This window comes from Engystomops pustulosus, chromosome 2, assembly GCF_040894005.1.
Source record: "Engystomops pustulosus chromosome 2, aEngPut4.maternal, whole genome shotgun sequence".
NCBI classification, from domain to species: Eukaryota; Metazoa; Chordata; class Amphibia; order Anura; family Leptodactylidae; genus Engystomops; species Engystomops pustulosus.
Window position 1 is genome coordinate 217,463,895 of NC_092412.1, and position 19,954 is coordinate 217,483,848.

At 37.9% G+C, this 19,954-nt stretch overlaps 1 protein-coding gene across 1 annotated transcript in view; it reads left to right on the forward strand.

The window, feature by feature from the left end:
* The first annotated feature begins 4,410 nt into the window (after window positions 1-4,410).
* MYL10 (myosin light chain 10) overlaps window positions 4,411-19,954 on the forward strand; it is a 38,798-nt gene continuing 23,254 nt past the window's right edge. Inside the window, exons 1-3 of the mRNA XM_072138169.1 lie at window positions 4,411-4,509; window positions 15,339-15,428; window positions 19,631-19,706. Of these exons, the coding sequence (XP_071994270.1) occupies window positions 4,507-4,509; window positions 15,339-15,428; window positions 19,631-19,706 (169 nt within the window). The 5' untranslated portion in view covers window positions 4,411-4,506. The remainder of the gene's footprint in view (window positions 4,510-15,338; window positions 15,429-19,630; window positions 19,707-19,954) is intronic.

Genomic DNA, 19,954 nt, shown 5'->3' on the forward strand with positions numbered 1-19,954 from the left:
GGTTTGCAGCATTAGTCATATTTTGGTTTGGGAAGGCTGTGGTGTCAGCCATAGTTAAGTCTGGGGGATCAGTAGTATCAGTCATAGTATCAGTCATAGTTTGGTTTGAGCAGGTTGCAGTGTCAACCATAGTCTGGTCTGGAGTGGTTGGTGGCATCAGCTATAGTTTGGTCTCAGGAGGTTGGTGGCCTCACCCAATGTCTGGTGTGGAGAGATTGGTGGTGTCAGCCATAGTCTGGTCTGGGAAGGTTGGCGTCAGCCATAGTCTGGTCTGAGGAGGTTGGCGGTATCAGCCATAGTCGGGTCTGGGGAGGTTGGTGGTGTCAGCCAGTCTGGTCTGGGGAGGACAGCGGCATCAGCCATAGTCTGGTCTGGGGAGGTTCGATGCATCAACCATACTTTAGTCTGAAGAGGTCAATGGCATCAGCCGTAGTCTAGTCTTGGAAGGTCAGTGGCATCAGATGTAATCAGGTCTAGGGAGTCAGCAGCATCAGTCATAAACTGGTTTGGGGGGGCATCAGCTATAGTCTGTAGATTGAAGTTGAGGAGATAAAAAAAGGTTGTGCACCCACTGTTTAATGCAATATGCAATATTACTATAACTACCTCAGTTTACTATTTAAACACAGAAAACATTGGCTGTAATCATTTTCTTGTATGAATATCTATCTATTAACATTATATACAGGTATGACTTATATATTTGTATTACTGAAAATTTAGTACTCCTCCACCAAAAACTACACCTCAAAAATGGTGAGTGGAGTATTATTAATCTTCTGGTAAAATATTGGTGCAATCTCTGCATACTACTAAGAATGTATTGATAAATAACGAATTTCTGTCATTTGTTCTGGTGTTTTGGTTAAATGTCAGAATTATTTTTAGATCTCTGATAATTACAGCTGCAATAAGAACAATAATTTGTACTTTTAAAAGGTCTGTAACATCAGGGACTAGTGTAGTTATAAGCCTGATTGCTCTATTTGTGTATTAGTGTCAGTTCACTAATTATTTTTGCAGATAGCATACGAACCCATTGATTTTTATGTGTCTGTTCACATGACTGTTTTTTGAGACTTTCCATTTACCTTCCATTCTTATCCTTTCTTACACTCTCCTAAAATGGCAGATGAAATGGAAACTCCTGCTGCATATATGAAATGAGCCTAATACAAATACTCCTGTATCTAGTGGTTTTGAAATTTATGGCATTTAAAGGAAGGGGTGGGGGTGGTTGTATAGTAGGCATCTCAAAAATAATATGGAGTGCTAGTCTTTTATCCACTGTCACCAATAGTCCCTGTAAAAATCATTTATATACAGGCTGTCACCTACGTAAGAACACCCGACTTACAGACGACTCCTAGTCACAAACGGACCTCTGGATGTTGGTATTTTACTGTACTTTAGCCTTAGACTACAATAAACAGTTATAACAGTTATCAAAGTTGTCAGCAATTAAGCTTTATTGTTAATCTAGCTTCTTATGACAATCCAACATTTTTAGAATTCAATTGTCACAGATACCAAAAAATGTTTTGACTGGGGTTACAATGATAAAATATACAGTTCCAACTTACATACAAATTCAACTTAAGAACAAACCTACGGAACCTATCCTGTACGTAACCCGGAGACTGCCTGTACTCGAATAATAATAAGGATTCCGTTTTTACATTTGTTTTATAAATTTTACTGAATATTTACAGTAGGTGTAAAAATACAAAGGTAAAAAGACTGAGCTATCCATCGCTGGACATATACCAACTATAAATACGCATTTTTCTTGCTGACAATACAAACATGATTGATTATGACACATTTTGCCAATGGCAAGTAATTATTCCATACATCATGGAGTGCAGACACGTAGCATAAAACACCTGATGTTTCCATTTTACCATACAATAGTTGTGCAAGGAAAACAGATGTCTATTTTTCGACAATTTATTTGACTTGACAATGTTCAGAGCCTATAGGCCTAGATCAATACTGCAAATCCTGTAGACTTACTGTTTTTTTTCCATCTCAGAGTAAATGGAAATTTATATCAAGTTTTAATGTATTTCTATAAAATCCAACCAATTAACCCCATGGCCCCTACACCAAAGGGCGTGACCGTAGAGTATCCATGAAAAATGCAGACTTGACCGTGTGCAGTCTGTATTGTGTCTGCATCCGTTTTTTTCACATTCGTATATCACCAGTCATGTGAACAGACCCATAAAATTAATGGGTTCGTATGCTATCTGCAAATATAATCAGACAGCATATGTATTTCAAAAACGCCTGTTTGAATGAGCCTTAAAGCTTATATAGGTGTGAAAGAGAATTTTCATATCTGTCATCTACCATTCTCATTTTGCCCTTTATCTTCCATCTTATTTTGTCTTATCTGCTTCACAACCATTTTGTCTGCTTCAGCTTCAGCTTTGCTATATGTAAATGAGGAAGTAGCCTAATTTGCAGTTATCAGCATAGTACAAGAACAAATAATGTTACGTATGTAATAATATGTATGTCTGGGCTACCTGCCAATAATCACAAGATGTGACCACGTTTATTCTGTAATGTCTAACATTAACTGGTTCCCTGTTCTTGACCACATGAATTAACCATAGGAAGAAGTTTGTTGTCAGACAATAAAGCAGAAGTCTTCCAGGATACCACTATGTGTGTCTCGATTAATTTCTTTGTGCCATGCACTGATACCTTTGGATTTATTGATTTGGATATAGTCCTGTAATACCTGTTGGGTGTCGTTGGGATCCCCGTATCATTATCCCTTACATATGGCATCCCTGGGTGGACTCTGCCACTTTGACAACCGGTGAAATGACATATGGTGGATATTTTTGTGCCACCCCAAATATATTAATATAATCAATCAAAATGACAACTTCCCCCGTAAAGATACATCTCAATGCATGGGGAAAATAAAAAAGTTACAGGTGGCAGAACATGGGGGCACAAAGTATTCATAGTTATTCTCAAATATTTTTAGATGTAGTAAAACATATAACAAAAATAACAAAAATATATATATAAATATGTATGATAGTTATGGGATCTACTGATCTGCAGAATAAACACATGAGAAGTAACCCCAAAGTTCAGGGAGAATGCTACAGCACTTCCAAAAAATGTAGAAATCTTTATTTATGAAATCATTAAAGAGGCCGTTAACATGTAGGCTCAAAAATACAGACCCACCTATATGTTTCAAACAAAGTTCCAATATTCATGATATTCCATAATTGAGAAAACTGTTGGAAACGCGTAGGTCTTTGTTTGAGTCTGCATGCTAATGGCCTCTTTAACTATTTCATAAATGGAGATTTCTACATTTTATTGGAAGTGCTATATAGTCTTCCTTGAACTTTGGGATAACTTTGCACTCTTTACCCGATTTGTACTTGTGCCTTATCTTAAAGTGTGTAGCATCCTTTGGAATGTTCTGTTTGCAGAATAAAGAGTATTGAGGTTATTCATCATTATATTTGCTGAGCTGTTTTGGTGTAAAAAAGTAGCATCTCAGATTTTGTGACTTTTTGACATCAAAAAGTTGCACTAGGCTATTGGAACTTAGCAGCACTTACCAAAAAATGTATCAATCTTTCGGCTAGTGCAAGGCTGCGTGAGGCCAGACTTATTAACTGTGACTTTTTTGCATTAAAAAGTAACAAAGTCACCACAGTCCCCTCCAGGCTTATGTGAAGTACAACTTGTAAAATTATGCTAATGAGCCCCTCTTTAATCTGGCTTTTCAGCTTGTTACACTGACTCGCACTCCCCCTGCGTGAGTTTGAGAGTTTGGCAGTATAACAGCCTGTATAGCCGGATCACATAGGGGCTAGGGTAGCCTCTCAGGCTCATTGGCATAATTTTACAAGTTGATTTCAGAAGGAAGCAGACCATGGATAACAAATATGGGACGATTACCACAGTCAAGGTACCTGGATCTATGAGTAAGTTTCCCTGGCTTATCTTGCTTTATCTTAAAAGTAAATTTCCTTTAGAGGGCCAAAACCACTTAAATTAATCTGACAGCAGCGTGGCTCCAAAGACATGGAGCCTGCCTAATAATAAATTCCCAGTGAGGTTTATTAATATTATTTATATAACAAAAATGTTATAAATGAAAAGCACACAAATCAGATCCAGTGTAAGATCACATTGAGGGCTTTATATTCTCTACTGTTTGCGTCTATGACGGCTTTTACTCACAGCTGTCATTCCAATAAAAGTTTACAGGTCCTGTAAGATGCTGAGTACTAAAGGATTTCCCAAAATCAACTTATATTTCTCTGGAAAACAATGGCCCCTGGGACAGATGCCTTGGATAATTCTGAGATCCAATTACTGAACTTTTCCAACCTTACATCTATTGTCTAAACTTGGAACAAACGTATTTAATCCTGGGCAGCACTATAAAAAGACAATGACTATGGATGTAGCTGGCTTGATAGTTGGCACTGAGGTGGGCAAGGGAGCAGCAGCAACATGGTAAGACCTGCTACATGAGCATTATAGTATTTGACACTTATTTGTGTGCTTGTAGTGTTATAGCTTTATGTGACATGTAATAGGTATGTATGGAACTATTTTGTGTTAATCGAGTTCCCTGATGTACTCTATGCTTGTTGTATACCACAATCATAGTGTGAACAGAGCATTAGCTTTCCTGCAAAGCCACTTATACAACATATCGAGGACTCAAAATTATAATATAGTCAGTACCATAGTTAGAGGTCCAATACTACTGGTAACAACTGGGCCTTGCAACAAAATGAATTTCCATCAGTTTTTTTAATAAATGCAACAAAAATATTTTACTAACCATTGCAATGTATACTAAAAATTGAGACCATTAAAATACATATAAACACACAAATGCAAGAGCATAACATAACGTGAAAACCTCCCTAGATATGCTCCATATAATTATGAGTAATGACCTCACCTTTCTCTGAGATGTGTTAGTGGAATTATTTTTTATGGGACAGAAATGTATCAAATAATATAAGATACACAAAATCCAGATATGTACCAACAGGTTTTAGTTAACCCTGGCACCAATATCCGACATAATGTATAGGGAGATTGTGTGGTAAATCCACTATAAATTATATATATATATGATTATCTTATATGTATATACAGCCTGATCTCTTATATGTATAACACCAATACAGGAAGGACATCAGACTTATAGATGACTCCCAGTTACAGGCAGACCTTTACCTGGGGACTGTTACCTCTGGTGAAACCTTCTGGATACTAGTTACTTATTGTACTTTAGTCCCAGGTTGCAATGATCAACTGTAATGTGTCTACAATTAAATTATATTGATATCCCTTGTTCCAATGACAACCCAAAATTTAGAAAATCTTATCTTCATGAAGGCAAAATAAAATCTACCTGTTCTGACTTACATACAAATATATACCCACAGAACCTGTCTTGTAAGTAACCCAAGGACTACCTGTAATGGTCAATCACATACCATCAAACTTGACCTAGTTCTCCTGGTACAGAATGTAGCTACAAGATATTTGGATAATGTACAAGCATAATGAGCTTTGGGTTTAAAATTCATATCTATAATTTGATATACATTATTTATACAGCGCTGTGACTCTACTTTTTTATGTCCACTCAATAATAAATGCTAGGTGGGCACCATAGAAATGTTAAAGGGTATCAATCCAGCTTCTCTATTGTTATGAGTAGATATATAGTAAGGGACGTTTCTGATGCGGCTTTAAACCATGGTAGCGGGATGAAATCCCATGGAATTTGGTGGCTGCCGTGGATTCAGCTGGAGACTGATAATATAATAAGTCAATCGGAACTTGGTTAAGTCCCTTTACATACCCCATCTTATACAAATTGTGGAGACAGACGATCATAGTTTCAGTTGTCCAGTCTCTATACAGTTTGAATATTATCTGCATCATTATAAATTGAGGTGCTACCAACACTGATGAGTTTTTAGCTTACACAAAAGATGCAACAAGATGCCAAACAACCAAAGGATGATCACTTCCATATTTACATGGGGCAATGACCTGGAATAAACATCCTCATGTATTTGGTTTAATAATAATATTTTTTTATTTATATAGCGCACACAGATTATGCAGTGCTGCACAAAGCATGACAAATTGGTCCCTGTCCCCATGGGGCTCACAATCTAAACAACCTAGCAGTATGTTTTGGAGTGTGGGAGAAAACCGAAGGACCTGGAGGAAACCCACGCAAACACAGACAGAACATACAAACTCTTTGCATATGTTGACCTGGGTGGGATTAGAACCCAAGACCCCAGAGCTGCAAGGCAGAAGAGCTACCCACTCAGCCACCATGCCACCTTGAATTAAGATTAGCCCTCATTTACACCAGCCTCTACATTCTGCCTGGCCATCATATGGGGGTCCGAAAACCCTTGTTGTAAAGACGAGTGTGGGTCTCAGAGGTGGGACTATCATCAGGTACTCATGACATTTCCTGTAGATGTGTCATAAATACCCCCTTAAGAAAAGTAGTCTCAGTGTTCGAAAGAAGATGTCCCATCACTGATGCTTCCTTCTCCATACCATTTTCCTTCTCCATAGTTCATTTTGCTCTTTTCTTCTCCCAACATCTGATATCTGTTTGTTGGTTTCCTCAATACATCTGTTAGATGTGAGATAAAGGAGTAAAATTTTACTATTGAGATGAAGCGGATGACCTAGTCTGGCCTCCACGATTGAAGCTAAATCTGATTTTGTTCCACAGGTCAGAATTAATTGGGTAATTTTTTTTTTTGTTGAGATTATTATGTATTTATTTTGTGCCTCTCTGATGGATGGAAATGGATAAAATGCTCAGAAATGAAATAAGTGTATTTGTCTTAGCGTTAGAAGGATGTGGAAAAAGCTGATAATTGTTTTTATAATCCTCTAGAAATGTTCAAGTAGTAATTATGTCAAATGAACTCTGCTGGGAATTTGTTCTTTCTGATGTCTGAAGGGATTCTTCAATATTATAGAAATGTTGAAGGCATCGTAATATTTCAAATGGTTGGTAAATCTACTTTCAAAGGATTAGTCCACACAAAAGCGGCGGAGTGAAAATAATTACACGTTTAGCTTGAGCTGTTGGATACTGACAAACAGTAATGACGTGTGCAATGAGACCACACAAATTTACTGAGCGGAGGACGTGTTGTTTTAAGTAAAACACTGGAATGTAACTGAGGGTGACATAAAAGTATTTTCTATTTTTATATTCCATGAGCCCAGGGAGGGTTTATTGAGCTTGGCGACACTTCGGACTGAGCTGTGTATGCAGGAGGATTTTGGGGCCAGTGATTCATATGTCTGAAAATAGATGCTCTCCTGATAAACCGTCTGGAATGTACCACCTGAGCTGAGAAATCAACATGTCCATGTAAAAATAATAGACATCAGACAAAAAGAAAGTTCATGACAGAGTTTTCTAGGAAGAGGCCTTGAAGTTCGAGACAGTGTGAAGCTTAGTTCTGTTAGACATTCGTGAGCTATGAGAATGATTTTTTTTTTGTCCGTTTTCATCACAGTGTTCACTTTCACTCAGGATATTACCTAGTTCTCTTTCAGGATATTTCTATCCTTTGGAACAGTGTACTCTTTCAAAGAGTACTGAGAATTTTTTTCACCTAAATATCTTTTTGTGAAAAATAAAGCTGAATGTGGAGCAGCACAATGACACAATTTGGATCTTGGTATAGAGAAGCAACATACTTTTTTGTGAAAAATATTAATAATTAATTGAAAAATGGTCATGACTATTGCCAAGTAAGCAGAAAGCAGGAACTGCACAATTGCTGAGAAAGCAGGGAGGAGGGTGAGATAGTGTAACTGTCCATAAAGCCAGATCATACAGGGGTTAGGGTAACCTCTCAGGCACATTAGCATAATTTTAAAAGTGTATTTAATAAGGAAGAAGCAAATGCATCACAAAGATAAGAAAATGACCACAGTCACAGGCTCAGCGCCTGGATCTATGAGTAAGGGCTCTTATATATTGACGTTGGTTCTCAGCTTCAGTTGTGCATCCATTGCGTTTTGTCTCTCTTGTGTCTCAGTTTTTCTTCCATTTTGTCTCTAACATTGCTTTGAAAATATCACATCTGGTTTTTCAGCCTCATCAGTGAAAAAAAATGATGTTTCATCAGTTTTCTTTGCAGACCCATAGATTTCTATTGCCTTTTGTGATCTGGATCTGTGAAAAAAATAGGACATGTTTCATCATTTTTTTGCACGGACAACGGATCAGTGAAAATACAAGCCAATGTGAAAACACCCATAGAAATCAATGACTATGTGAGGCATCCATGGAAAAAATTGAACCACGGACGTGAAAAACAACACCAATGTGAAAGAGCCCTAAGTGTCCCTGGTTTATCCTGCATGATTTTGATGGTACATTAAAGGGGCCCTATTACTACCTTTTATCCCACTAAACTACCAGATCCTTCAGGTAGTTTATTATCCTTTCTGGCATTAACTCTGTTAAATCTCACCCTTCTACCTATAAAAAAAAAAACACACCTCCAATGATGAGCAAATGAGCTGAAAACAGGCATCCTTGATTCACCTTTAGAGCCTGCAGGGGGAGTGTCACTTCAGATGCCCCATATCTTAAGTTCTATAGGACCTAGCACCATCCTTATAGTAGCTTCTTAAAAATAAGAATCTCATCTTTCATATCACTGTCTTGTGGTTCTCTACGCTATTTACAGGCAGTTTGAGAAATGTTAGGAATTGGATCTTAATCTGCAACTCACATTCCCAACTATGTCTTTAACCTCCCGTATCTCCGGTTGTATGAACATATTACATATTGCTACAATACCCTCTCCACGAAAACACAGCTCTCCTAATATCATGATTTCTGATTGTTGTGAAAGTGAGAAAGTTATCTTGTGAATGGTACAAAAAAATTAAGATAAAAAATGGAGACAACAAGAGGACGGCACCTCATGTAATTTTATTAGACAAAATAAAAAAAGCAAACAAGGGGTAATAACAGGGTTGGTAACATATCCCGTAAAGAAATGTGCTCACCTTAAAAAGGCTTTATTATGGTGAGGAGGTGGTGCCATTGATTCTTTATGCTTATATCAAAAAGGATTTATTAGAAGTGTATAGCAAATATAAGGAGATGGTAGCCACCCCAGATTTCCAGCATCGTCTTCATAATAGAATCGGACATCGGTGGATGTAGTTGTGGGTGCGGTTAAAAACTTTAAAAATAGCTGATATGGCTTTATTAGGATATCACTCCATGGATTAAAGAAAAATGCTTTAATTTCCAATAGGGTAAAAATGTTTCAGGCTGGATCAGCCCTTCTTCAAGTACAATTGGATTGAAGATAACCCTAGAGCTGTAGTTCTTAACCTTGTTTGAGGTACCAAACCAACTAGTTTCAAATGCACATTCACCGAACCCTTCTTTAGTGATAAATCAAATACGTGTCTTGACCTCCATGGCGGAGGCTCTGCCGAACTCCTGAGACCGACTCACTGAACATCTAGTGTTTGATAGAATCTCGGCTAAGAACCACTGCCCTAGAGAGATGTCCTATTAGCGCCGTACCAGCTATTTTAAAGTTTTTTTAACTGCACCCACAACTATCTTGTGAATGGAGGATAAGTTATGAGACAACCATTCTTCTTCTTCTGGATCAACTGTGATATCTGAGTGTAGAATGCTAAACTTTATTCAATCCACTAACTATTAATCTAAGACATTGGGGGTTTTACTTTACGTATATGTTAAAGAAGAAAGTAGGGATAAAAAATGGCTCTGTCAACCCTAGGTCCAAATAGTTGAATCTAATTCTATCCTTCATAACTTTAAATAACTGTGGCCCCATTTGACATAAACCATATTTACTTGTATCAGTTTTATCATATAATGTATCATAATTATATGATAAGAACTAAGTATTCAAAGATTGTATACTTCACATTAAAGTCTTCAGAATTGTTTTACACATAAACACATGTCAAGCCAGGACTCCTCCCGTAGACGCTGAGCAATTATAAAATAGAAGTCATTACATAGTTCAGCAGAACAATATCCTATAAAACTCAAACCACCCTCAATGATTTTCCCGTCTAGAGATTAGGAGTACCATGGGGAGACTTTTAGGCTCTTGCTTGCATGAGAATGTGAGGTCACACCCAGATCTATCACTGGTTTATGTGTTATCTTAATTTATGTTGTTTAATAAGCATGTGTGATTTAACAGTCTTAACCTGTGAATCAAATAATGTGCAGCTCTCCTCCTAGACTATTGGTTATTAAAAAAAAAGTCAACATTTACAATTAACATAAAATTCTTTAAAATCATCCACATAACCAAAATGAGTGTTGAACTTTGCACGTCTTTGTAATTGATTCATTATTAAGAAAAAAGTTGTTGATACAAAGTATTAGGAGAGACAGCTGCAATCACAGATCGTGTGTGTTCTGCACATGACTTGAAATACATGGCGGTGTCATTATCTGAGCATATAGCGGCAAGAGTACAAGGGTGTAAAAGAGGTTGAATTTGGAATTTTAATGGTTCTTCTGTGAACTTATAAAACTTGCTCCAAACCTCAGTTTGTGGGAATCTAGTTACATGCAACTAAAACTGGTCAATTTAAAGAAATAAACAAGAAATACAAATTTTTAGGGTAGACGTTGTAGCTTCACTCCATTCTCCAAGCAGTATTGTGGCATAAGGTGATGTAATGTATTTCTGATAAAGTCATATTCACATTGTGCAAATTAGTTTTCTTCAAAGTAAGAACTTATGGTAAATAGAACTAATTTTAATTAACATTAGTTAACTTGACCTACATGTACACTGAGAAGATATTTTTACAGATGAGGGGACCCAAACTTTCCGTTTCGCGCGCAACACAACTCGGACATATTGCCAGATTGTCTGCCGAACTATCAATCCGGTTGGCGTTTGCTCATCTCGTACCTTGAAACAGCAGGATGTAATTCAAAATGTTTTCCAGACCCACTAATAATAATGTATAATTTATGGTACTGGCTCTTAAGCTACCTGCACAAGACGCTCCCTTGACATGAAATGTTTAGCTGAAATCTCCGCAAGGTCAGACGTGGCAGAGATCACTTCCAAATCTGCTAAGAGGCTGGAACCTCTTGGTAGATCCAAACTGCTGCATGCAGTGTGGGGGAATATTAAGATTAAGATGTTCAATATGGTATATGTATTGGTCTAGGACAGTGATGGCGAACCTTTTAGAGGCCGAGTGCCCAAAATGCAACTCAAACCCAACTTACTTATAGCAAAGTGCCAAGACAAAAATTTAAAAAAAACAACACATAGGTGTTTTATATAGGGACTTCTGTAATAAACGTTAAAAAATCCTGGCAGTGTACTGTTGTCCGCTGCTCGCCTAAAACTGTTGTATACTGTTCAGGGTAAGGATTGGGGCAGAGCTCAGGTACACCTGCAGCTGATAACCAGCATTATAGAGAGAATTGCCCCATTTTAATATTGATGTATTTTATTTATAGCTATGTCATATGTCACATATAGGGGTCTGCTGACCTTTATATGTGACCCCAATCCCAGTGGTGTAACAAGACACCAGTGGGCCCTGATAGATAGATAGATCATTTTTCTAGATACATAGATATGAGAGAGACAGAGAGATAGATATGAGAGAGAGATAGATAGATATGAGATAGATAGATAGATATGAGATAGATAGATAGATATGAGATAGATAGATAGATAGATATGAGATAGATGATAGATAGATACATAGATAGATAGATAGATAGGAGATAGATAGATATGAGATAGATAGATAGATAGATAGATAGATATGAGATAGATAGATAGATAGATAGATGGAAAGATAGATACATAGTTAGATACATAGATAGATACATAGATAGATACATAGATACATACATAGATAGATACATAGATACATACATAGATAGATACATAGATATGAGATGATAGATAGATAGATAGATAGATAGATAGATAGATAGATAGATACATAGATAGATAGATAGATAGATAGATAGATAGATAGGAGATAGATAGATACATAGATAGATAGATAGATAGATAGGAGATAGATAGATACATAGATAGATAGATATGAGATAGATAGATAGATAGATAGATATGAGATAGATAGATATGAGATAGATAGATAGGAGATAGATAGATACATAGATAGATAGATAGATAGGAGATAGATAGATACATAGATAGATAGATAGATACATAGATAGATACATAGATAGATACATAGATAGATAGATACATAGATAGATACATAGATATGAGATGATAGATAGATAGATAGATAGATAGGAGATAGATAGATAGATACATAGATAGATAGATAGATATGAGATAGATAGATGATAGATAGGAGATAGATAGATAGATGATAGATAGATAGATAGATAGATAGATAGATAGATAGATGATACATAATAGATAGATGATACATAATAGATAGATACATAGATAGATAGATACATAGATAGATAGATAGATAGATACATACATAGATAGATACATAGATAGATAGATAGGAGATAGATAGATAGATATGAGAGAGACAGAGAGATAGATAGATATGAGGGTGCTGGAAAGATATGAATAGCTGCATGATGTAGTTTATATTAACAGGATAGCAGGGGAGAAGGGGAGAATGAGCTGATGCTACACTTTATTTATGTCATTTATTACCTTTCTATACTGCAGCTACATGCAGCCCGGGCTCTGGTGATTCCTCTTCCCTCCTCTCCTCTCCTATTGGCTGGTCGGGTCAGGTGACCAGCCCTCTGTGTGAGTCCCGGCTTTAGCAGGGGGGAAGGCAGAGCAATGACTGCCTTCCTACCGATATTACTGTGCTCAGGGGTCCCAAAAGAGCACATTGAACAGTGCAGCCGCTGGACCCCTGTATCTAAGGGCCAGATCCTTATGCCCCTGCCCAATTCTATTATGTGGGAGCAGCTGTATCATGCTGCTCTCTTCTCCCGGCAGTGGTTTCTATGGGAACCACAATAACATTCAGCGCTCCCGCGTGCCCACAGGAACAGCTCTGCGTGCCGCATGTGGCACGCGTGCCATAGGTTCGCCATCGCTGGTCTAGGAGATCCTTCCACAATGGTAGCATATCCAGATACTAGACCAAATGATGCTGGCCAATATGCAAAATTCTTCAATTATCAAAAATATATAATAGCCATACCATCATATCAGCAGTGCAATCAGAATTCCATAAAAAGTTCTTTTAGCTTGTGCTAACGTTCTTTTAGGATGTGTCTCTTTAAATTTATGATGGGTGGAGCTGATAACTACTGCTAAAAGGACTATTTATGAACTTTTGATTGCACTTGCACTTTTGATTGTTGATGTGTCTTTGCAAAATTTTGGATAAATAAAGAATTTTGCATAAAGAGCTAGATTTTTTTTGCCTCAATTGTTTGGTCTTGTGTCTGGATATGGAATATTAAGACTGGCATTGAAAAACACCAGTCTTAATAGATTCCCCCTACTATCCAGGCCAGCGTGTTTGGACCTGATTTACTATGAGTGGAAAGGATTGAGGCATATTATCCAACAAGCTACACTGAAAGCATGTAGGAAGGGACTGCACCAGGATTGGGCTGGGGAGATCTGGTCTAGAGCAGGGTATGAAGGAAAACCCATTTCTCAGAGCATGTATGTCAGAAACCAGCACATTCTGGTATAATCATGAACAACTGCTTTAGAATTTAATGAAAATGTGCTATGCAGTATGTTACCATTGTAATCCATTATGTGTTTTTAAACATATCTAGCCTAGCCTATATATGTTCAAATTGAATGTGGTTAGAACCTACCCTTGGGCCCGATGCACTTAACCGTATGTGGTGGATGTAGCAGCTGTAGCTTTAATAGTCAACTTAAATGGATCAAATTTGGAGGACAAACACAGAAAGTTAAATCTTTCATCTCTTGCAAGTCTATCTATATTGTATACATAATTTTTTGCCCCTGTAACTTTTTTTATATCGGTAAAACGATACGTAGACTAAATGTACGATTTAAAGAACATCAAAGGTCAATTGGAAATGGGAATGGTTGCCCAAGTCTGATTGAACATGCGAGGACCTGTCATGGTGGTAACCCCAATGTTTTGAAGTTTGCAGCTATTGAAACAGTGGCCGCGGACCCATTAGGAGGTAACAGAAACAAAATTCTAATGCAACGTTAAAGTAGATATATTATTAGGTTCGATGCCATGGAGCCATTGGGCATGAATGACAGGAATGACTTTAGTGTCTTCTTGTAATATATGTGCCCGTGCTACTTTACCTTCGTTGCCGTATCATGTGTATAAATAAGAATTTGCACTAATCTCTGCAATGATTTTTAACTAGTTTTCTATCTATAGCTGTATTTTGATACATTTTGTATTTGTTTTTAAATTTGATATGTCGCACTTGATTTTATCTTTTATAAACCGACTATCACACTTTATGTACGCTGTTCCCTTGACGACACCTGCTGGCCTTTGGCGCATAAATGCAGCGCGTCCCCAGTAGATGACGTCAACGGCTTTAAGATGCGCCAGTGAGCGAGAAATGGCCCGTCGCCGTCTGGCTCCAGTGTTTCCCCTGTATTGCACCATCTCTTGAATAAAAGAAGTTGTTTCACATGCTCGGTGAGTGCCGCCTTCTTCTCTTAAACATGCTTACTTTGGACTGTTCTGTTCGGGCTGAGCAACACCGCTGTCGGAACCTCACGGAGACAGTATATTGCCTCAAAGATCCCATTCCCAAAAAGGACACTCGTGCGGGTCTGCATCAGGTTGAACAGTGCGGAGACTCTATGCCTTCCTTTGGATTTGTATGAACTTAACCGTATGAGGTCCATGATCCGGCCGCACAATTTGCACCTACATCAAGTCACCCAATCATGTTGCAGTGAGCTCAGCTTTCAATTGTGAGGGGAGGGGTGAGGACGGCTCACTCCCCCTCCCTTCTCCACCCAGCGGTGTGCTACACCAGGGATCTGGTTTGGTTGACCACATGACCCTGTAAATGAGGCCTATAGTTGAAAAAGTACAATGAATCAGAAATCAATGTTTTCTTCCAATGCAAAACCTTTGTCAAAACCAATAAATGAAAAGTATGCCAAGTATTTAAACAACCATTAAAACTGTTTTTTGTGGTGCTATACTAAAACCATGCAGTTAAAAATAAAGTACAGAGTATATCCTCACATTAATGCAAATCATTTGCTTTCTTTCTTTTTAAGTCTCCCAAAAAAGCAAAAAAGAAAGTCGAAGGAGCTGGATCCAATGTATTCTCCATGTTTGATCAAAGCCAGATCCAGGAGTTTAAAGAGGTAACTGTGGTGACATCTTTTCTATCACCTGAAAACTCAAAGTAATAGTTAACAATGGAATTTCAATGCAGCATCTAATAAAGAGTTTAAGCGGTATACAGTTGAAAGTTGACATGCTCTATATAAAAAGATACACATACATGTTTTTCCCATCTGACATAAATTTAGAGCAAACCTTTCCAGTTTTTGGTCAATTAGGATTACCAAAATGATTTAAATTTGCTAAATGCCCGAATCATGAGAGAGAGAGATAATTGTTTAAGGAATTTTTATTACTTTCTGCAAAGTCAAAAGTTTACATACACTACGATTACTATGCCTTTAAACAATTTGGGACAGCCCATATGATGATGTCATGTCTTTGTAAGCTTTTGATTATTGGTTTATTGGCAACATCTGAGCCAAAGGGGTATTCCCATTTCAGTGTACACAATGTTAGTGTGTGCATAATGAAAAGTTATACAAGTTTCCAATATAATTTCTGTATCAATTCCTTGATCAATTCCATGGTCACACAGGTGCACTGCTCGTTATAACACACATCTCTGATTACTCTCTATGATACTAACGAGCTGTGCACCTGTGTGGCCATGGTCAGATTTCTGTCCACTGGAAGTAAACCATGAAGATTTCTATAGCAAGACAGCAAGCAGAGATCTAGAAAACTGTGAAGAATTGATACAGAAATGATATTGGAAAATTTTATAACTTTTTATTATACAAACCATAACATTAATTTTCTGAAATGGGAATACCCCTTTAATTAGAGACACAAATGTTAATGCATTTTAAGGCAGACCTGAAACACACTGCTTCTTCGTCAGGGCTAATTTTAGCCTTTATGGTGCCTGAGGTGAAAATTGAAAATGCTGTCCTTCCCCTTTCATGGCTGACATCACAGTTGTGCGCCGGCCAGGCCGTGCGCACTGAGTTGTTGCGGATCTGCAGCCGACATGAAGAAAGAAGAGGCGCTGCCCATGGAGCTGTCGCAGACCTGCCGCACACATGAAGATAGAAGATGAGCTGGCCAGGGCGTCGGAATGGTGAGTACTCAGTGTATTTTTCTATATACCCGAGTAAAAGCCGAGTGGGGAATTTTCAGCATAAAAATTGTGCTGAAAATCTCTGGTTAGACTAGAGTATATACATACAGTAGGTACAAAGACCTTCATTTTTGGAGACATGTCCTGTCATCTAATCTAAAATTGGATTCTTTGCCCATAAGCATCGTTACATTTGAAGGAAAATGGAGAAGCTTGCAAGCCTGAGAACACCATCGCAGATCTGAAACACGAGGGTGCCAGCATCATGTTGTGGGGTTGTTTTGCTGCAGTAGGGACTGGTGCACTTCACAAAATAGATCCATCATGAGGAAAGAACATTATGGGGCAGATTTACTTACCCGGTCCATTCGCGATCCAGCGGCGCGTTCTCTGCGGTGGATTCGGGTCCAGCCGGGATTCATTAAGGTAGTTCCTCCGCCGTCCACCAGGTGGCGCTGCTGTGCTGAAGAGCATCGGAACGTGCTGGAGTTAGCCGGCTCGGGCTGAGTGAAGGTAAGTGCAAGCTCCGCAACAGATTTTTTGTTTTAAATGCGGCGGTTTTTCCGAATCGGTTTTTGTTCGGCCACGCCCCCCGATTTCCGTCGCATGCATGCCGGCGCCAATGCGCAACAATCCGATCGCGTGCGCCAAAATCTCGGGGAAATTCAGGGGAAATCGGTGCAAATCGGAAATATTCGGGTAATACATCGGGAAAGCGAATCGGTCCTTAGTAAATGACCCCCTATGTGGCAATACTGAAGCAACATCTCAAGATATCAGCAGGGAAGTTAAGGCTTGGTAGCATTTGAATCAAATGGACAATGACCTGAGGCATACTGTAAAAATGGTTACAAAGTGGCTTAAGCATAACAAAGGTAATATTTTGGAATGACCATCACAAAGACGTGATCTCAGTCCTATTAAAAATGCATGGGCAAAGCTGAAAAGGCAGGTGGGAGCATGGCGGCTGCAAACATGGCTCAGTTACACCTGTTCTGGAGTAATGGGCCCAAATTCCTACCAACTATTGTGAGAAGCTTGTGGAAGGAGATCCAAAACGTTTAGCCCAGGTCACAGTTTAAAGGCAATGGTACCAAATACTAATTAAATGTATGTAAACTGTGTCTTTACAGACAAATCCTCTTAGTTATTCTGCCATTTGGCAAATATAAATACTTTTGGTAATACTAATTTATCTAAAGCAGGGAAGGTTTATCCTGATGTCAGAATAAAAAACATGTATATGTGTCTTTTTATATAGTGTATGTAAACTTTTGACTTCAACTGAAAATTGTCATGTAGTTTGGGAAAGTAAAAAATCTCTTGACTATATATTTGGGATCAAACCCTTTATGTTATTTTGCTTTGTTTCCTGTTCCATATATTTTTTTCAATGTTTTTTTCCCTGTTCCATGTTTTTTTTTTTATATATTTCCGTCCATGGAGCTGTGTTATGTCCTATGGATAGGAGTCACAATTAGAGTGATATTGCAAGAATTAAAAATTGCCCACTTTTTCCATTTAAAGGACATGTCCTACTAAGAAGTTGATGAAGAACTATGCTCCTCAGAACTTCTTTTATTCTAACTCTATAAACCATGATTGAGGCAATATAAAGTTATAAAAAGTATGTTAATTAGTTGGGGTGCTCCAGGTAAGTCATCAGAGCACCTTATCTTTTAATGTATTCACTCCTAACATTCCGATACAAGTCCCAACAAGTCCCATCCATCCACAGCGCATAGAGCAGGAAGATGTCCTTAGACATAAAAGAATGAAAAAAGTGAGCAGGTTACACCTGTATCTAAACTTTCCATTACAATATTTGTTTAAGCGAAATTTAAATTAAATTAAAAGGTCTCCCATTCACCTTCTGTTCCCAATAGACTTTAATATTATCTTCTGTTATCTTCTGCTATGCATCCATTATTAATAGGAGGAAAATAAATGGGTTGCTCTTCTATTTGTTTCTGCTATTAGTAACTGCAAAGAGTTTGTATGTTCTCTCCGTGATTGCGGGGGTTTCCTCTGGGTCCTCCGGTTTACTCCCACACTCCAAAACATACTGGTAGGTTGATTAGATTACGAGCCCCATGGGGACAGGGACTGATTTGGCAAACTCTGTGTAGCTCTGCAGAATCTGTGTGCCCTATATAAATAAAGGAATTATGAATTAATTGAATGTGTAAAAGAGCCAACTGTACTTAGCCTATCTAGGAAGATTCTGTCTCACCCTATGTATGTATATGTATAAATACTAGTCATTCTGTACAATATCCTATATGACTTACCTTCTTCTGACTAAAAGAGTTATGAAGCGCATTCTCCTGTATGTCCGCTGTCGTGTATAGGAGACATCATAGCAGCTAGTCTCCACCCACCAGCTCTGAGACAACTGAGAATCAGAACTAACGCTCAAAGAGGTTTAGGGATAGAGACAAAAAGAAAATACTGCAAAAATTAGTGATACAAGAAATAGTTTTATTTCCTCATGTATTGTACTATTGATTTACGCAGAAGTTTATTGAAAGGTCAGGTACGATTTAATTACTAGGGAGAGTTTCACTAGATTTTATGTTTGGTGGAATTTTGGCTCAAATTACTGCATGCTGGATAGTGTCCAGTTAATAAGTAAATATAACTGGAGTTATAGAGACTAGAATATGTAAAGCAATGTAATGACACTTAAGAAAATCATTTTTAAAGCATTTTATAGTTTGTAGCAAGATCAAATAAGGTTGTTTTCTGCAGATGCAGAAGTATTTCTGGATTCTGTGCATAAACCTTTGGGTAAATTGGAGAAATAATTTTGTGATGTGCATTTAGTGTACTGTGTCATTATAGCTCTGGGTATTGTTGTCTATTCAACTCCAGTAGAGAGTTAATGCTGGCTGTATGTAATCGTATATTGGAGCCGATCCAGCAGCATAGTGTGCCTAGTATTAATTTAGTTCAAGGAACTTAGGGTGGGTTAATTGTATTTTAATTAAACCCCTTGTCAGGATTCATTAGCATACTAAACGTGCCTAATTCACAGAGGCTTTGTTTGTTGCTTATTTTTAACTGAAAGTGAAATGTGTCACAGTCTGTAAGCGAGGATCAGAGAGGATGGGAGATCCTGGGGATCTTACTAATGCTGTGCTGTTTCCTTGTCACTAGGCCTTCACCATTATGGACCAGAACAGAGATGGCTTCATTGATAAAGGAGACCTGAGAGACACATTTGCTGCTCTGGGTAAAAGAAAAGTGATATCTAAATCAAATTCACATGTTCAAGTATGTAGGAAATGATTATACTTAAACTGAAGCTGCGTGAGTCAAGGGAGATATGTCAAAGTCAGTGAGCCAAGAGGGAAGTCTGCCAAACTGATTTAATGTGATCCTCTTGTTTATGGGGTTGGATCCTCTACGTGTTTGGTGAAGCACAGTTTTACTTGTTAAATTTTATTACAATACAATTACATTCTAGTTATTTTCTGTGCA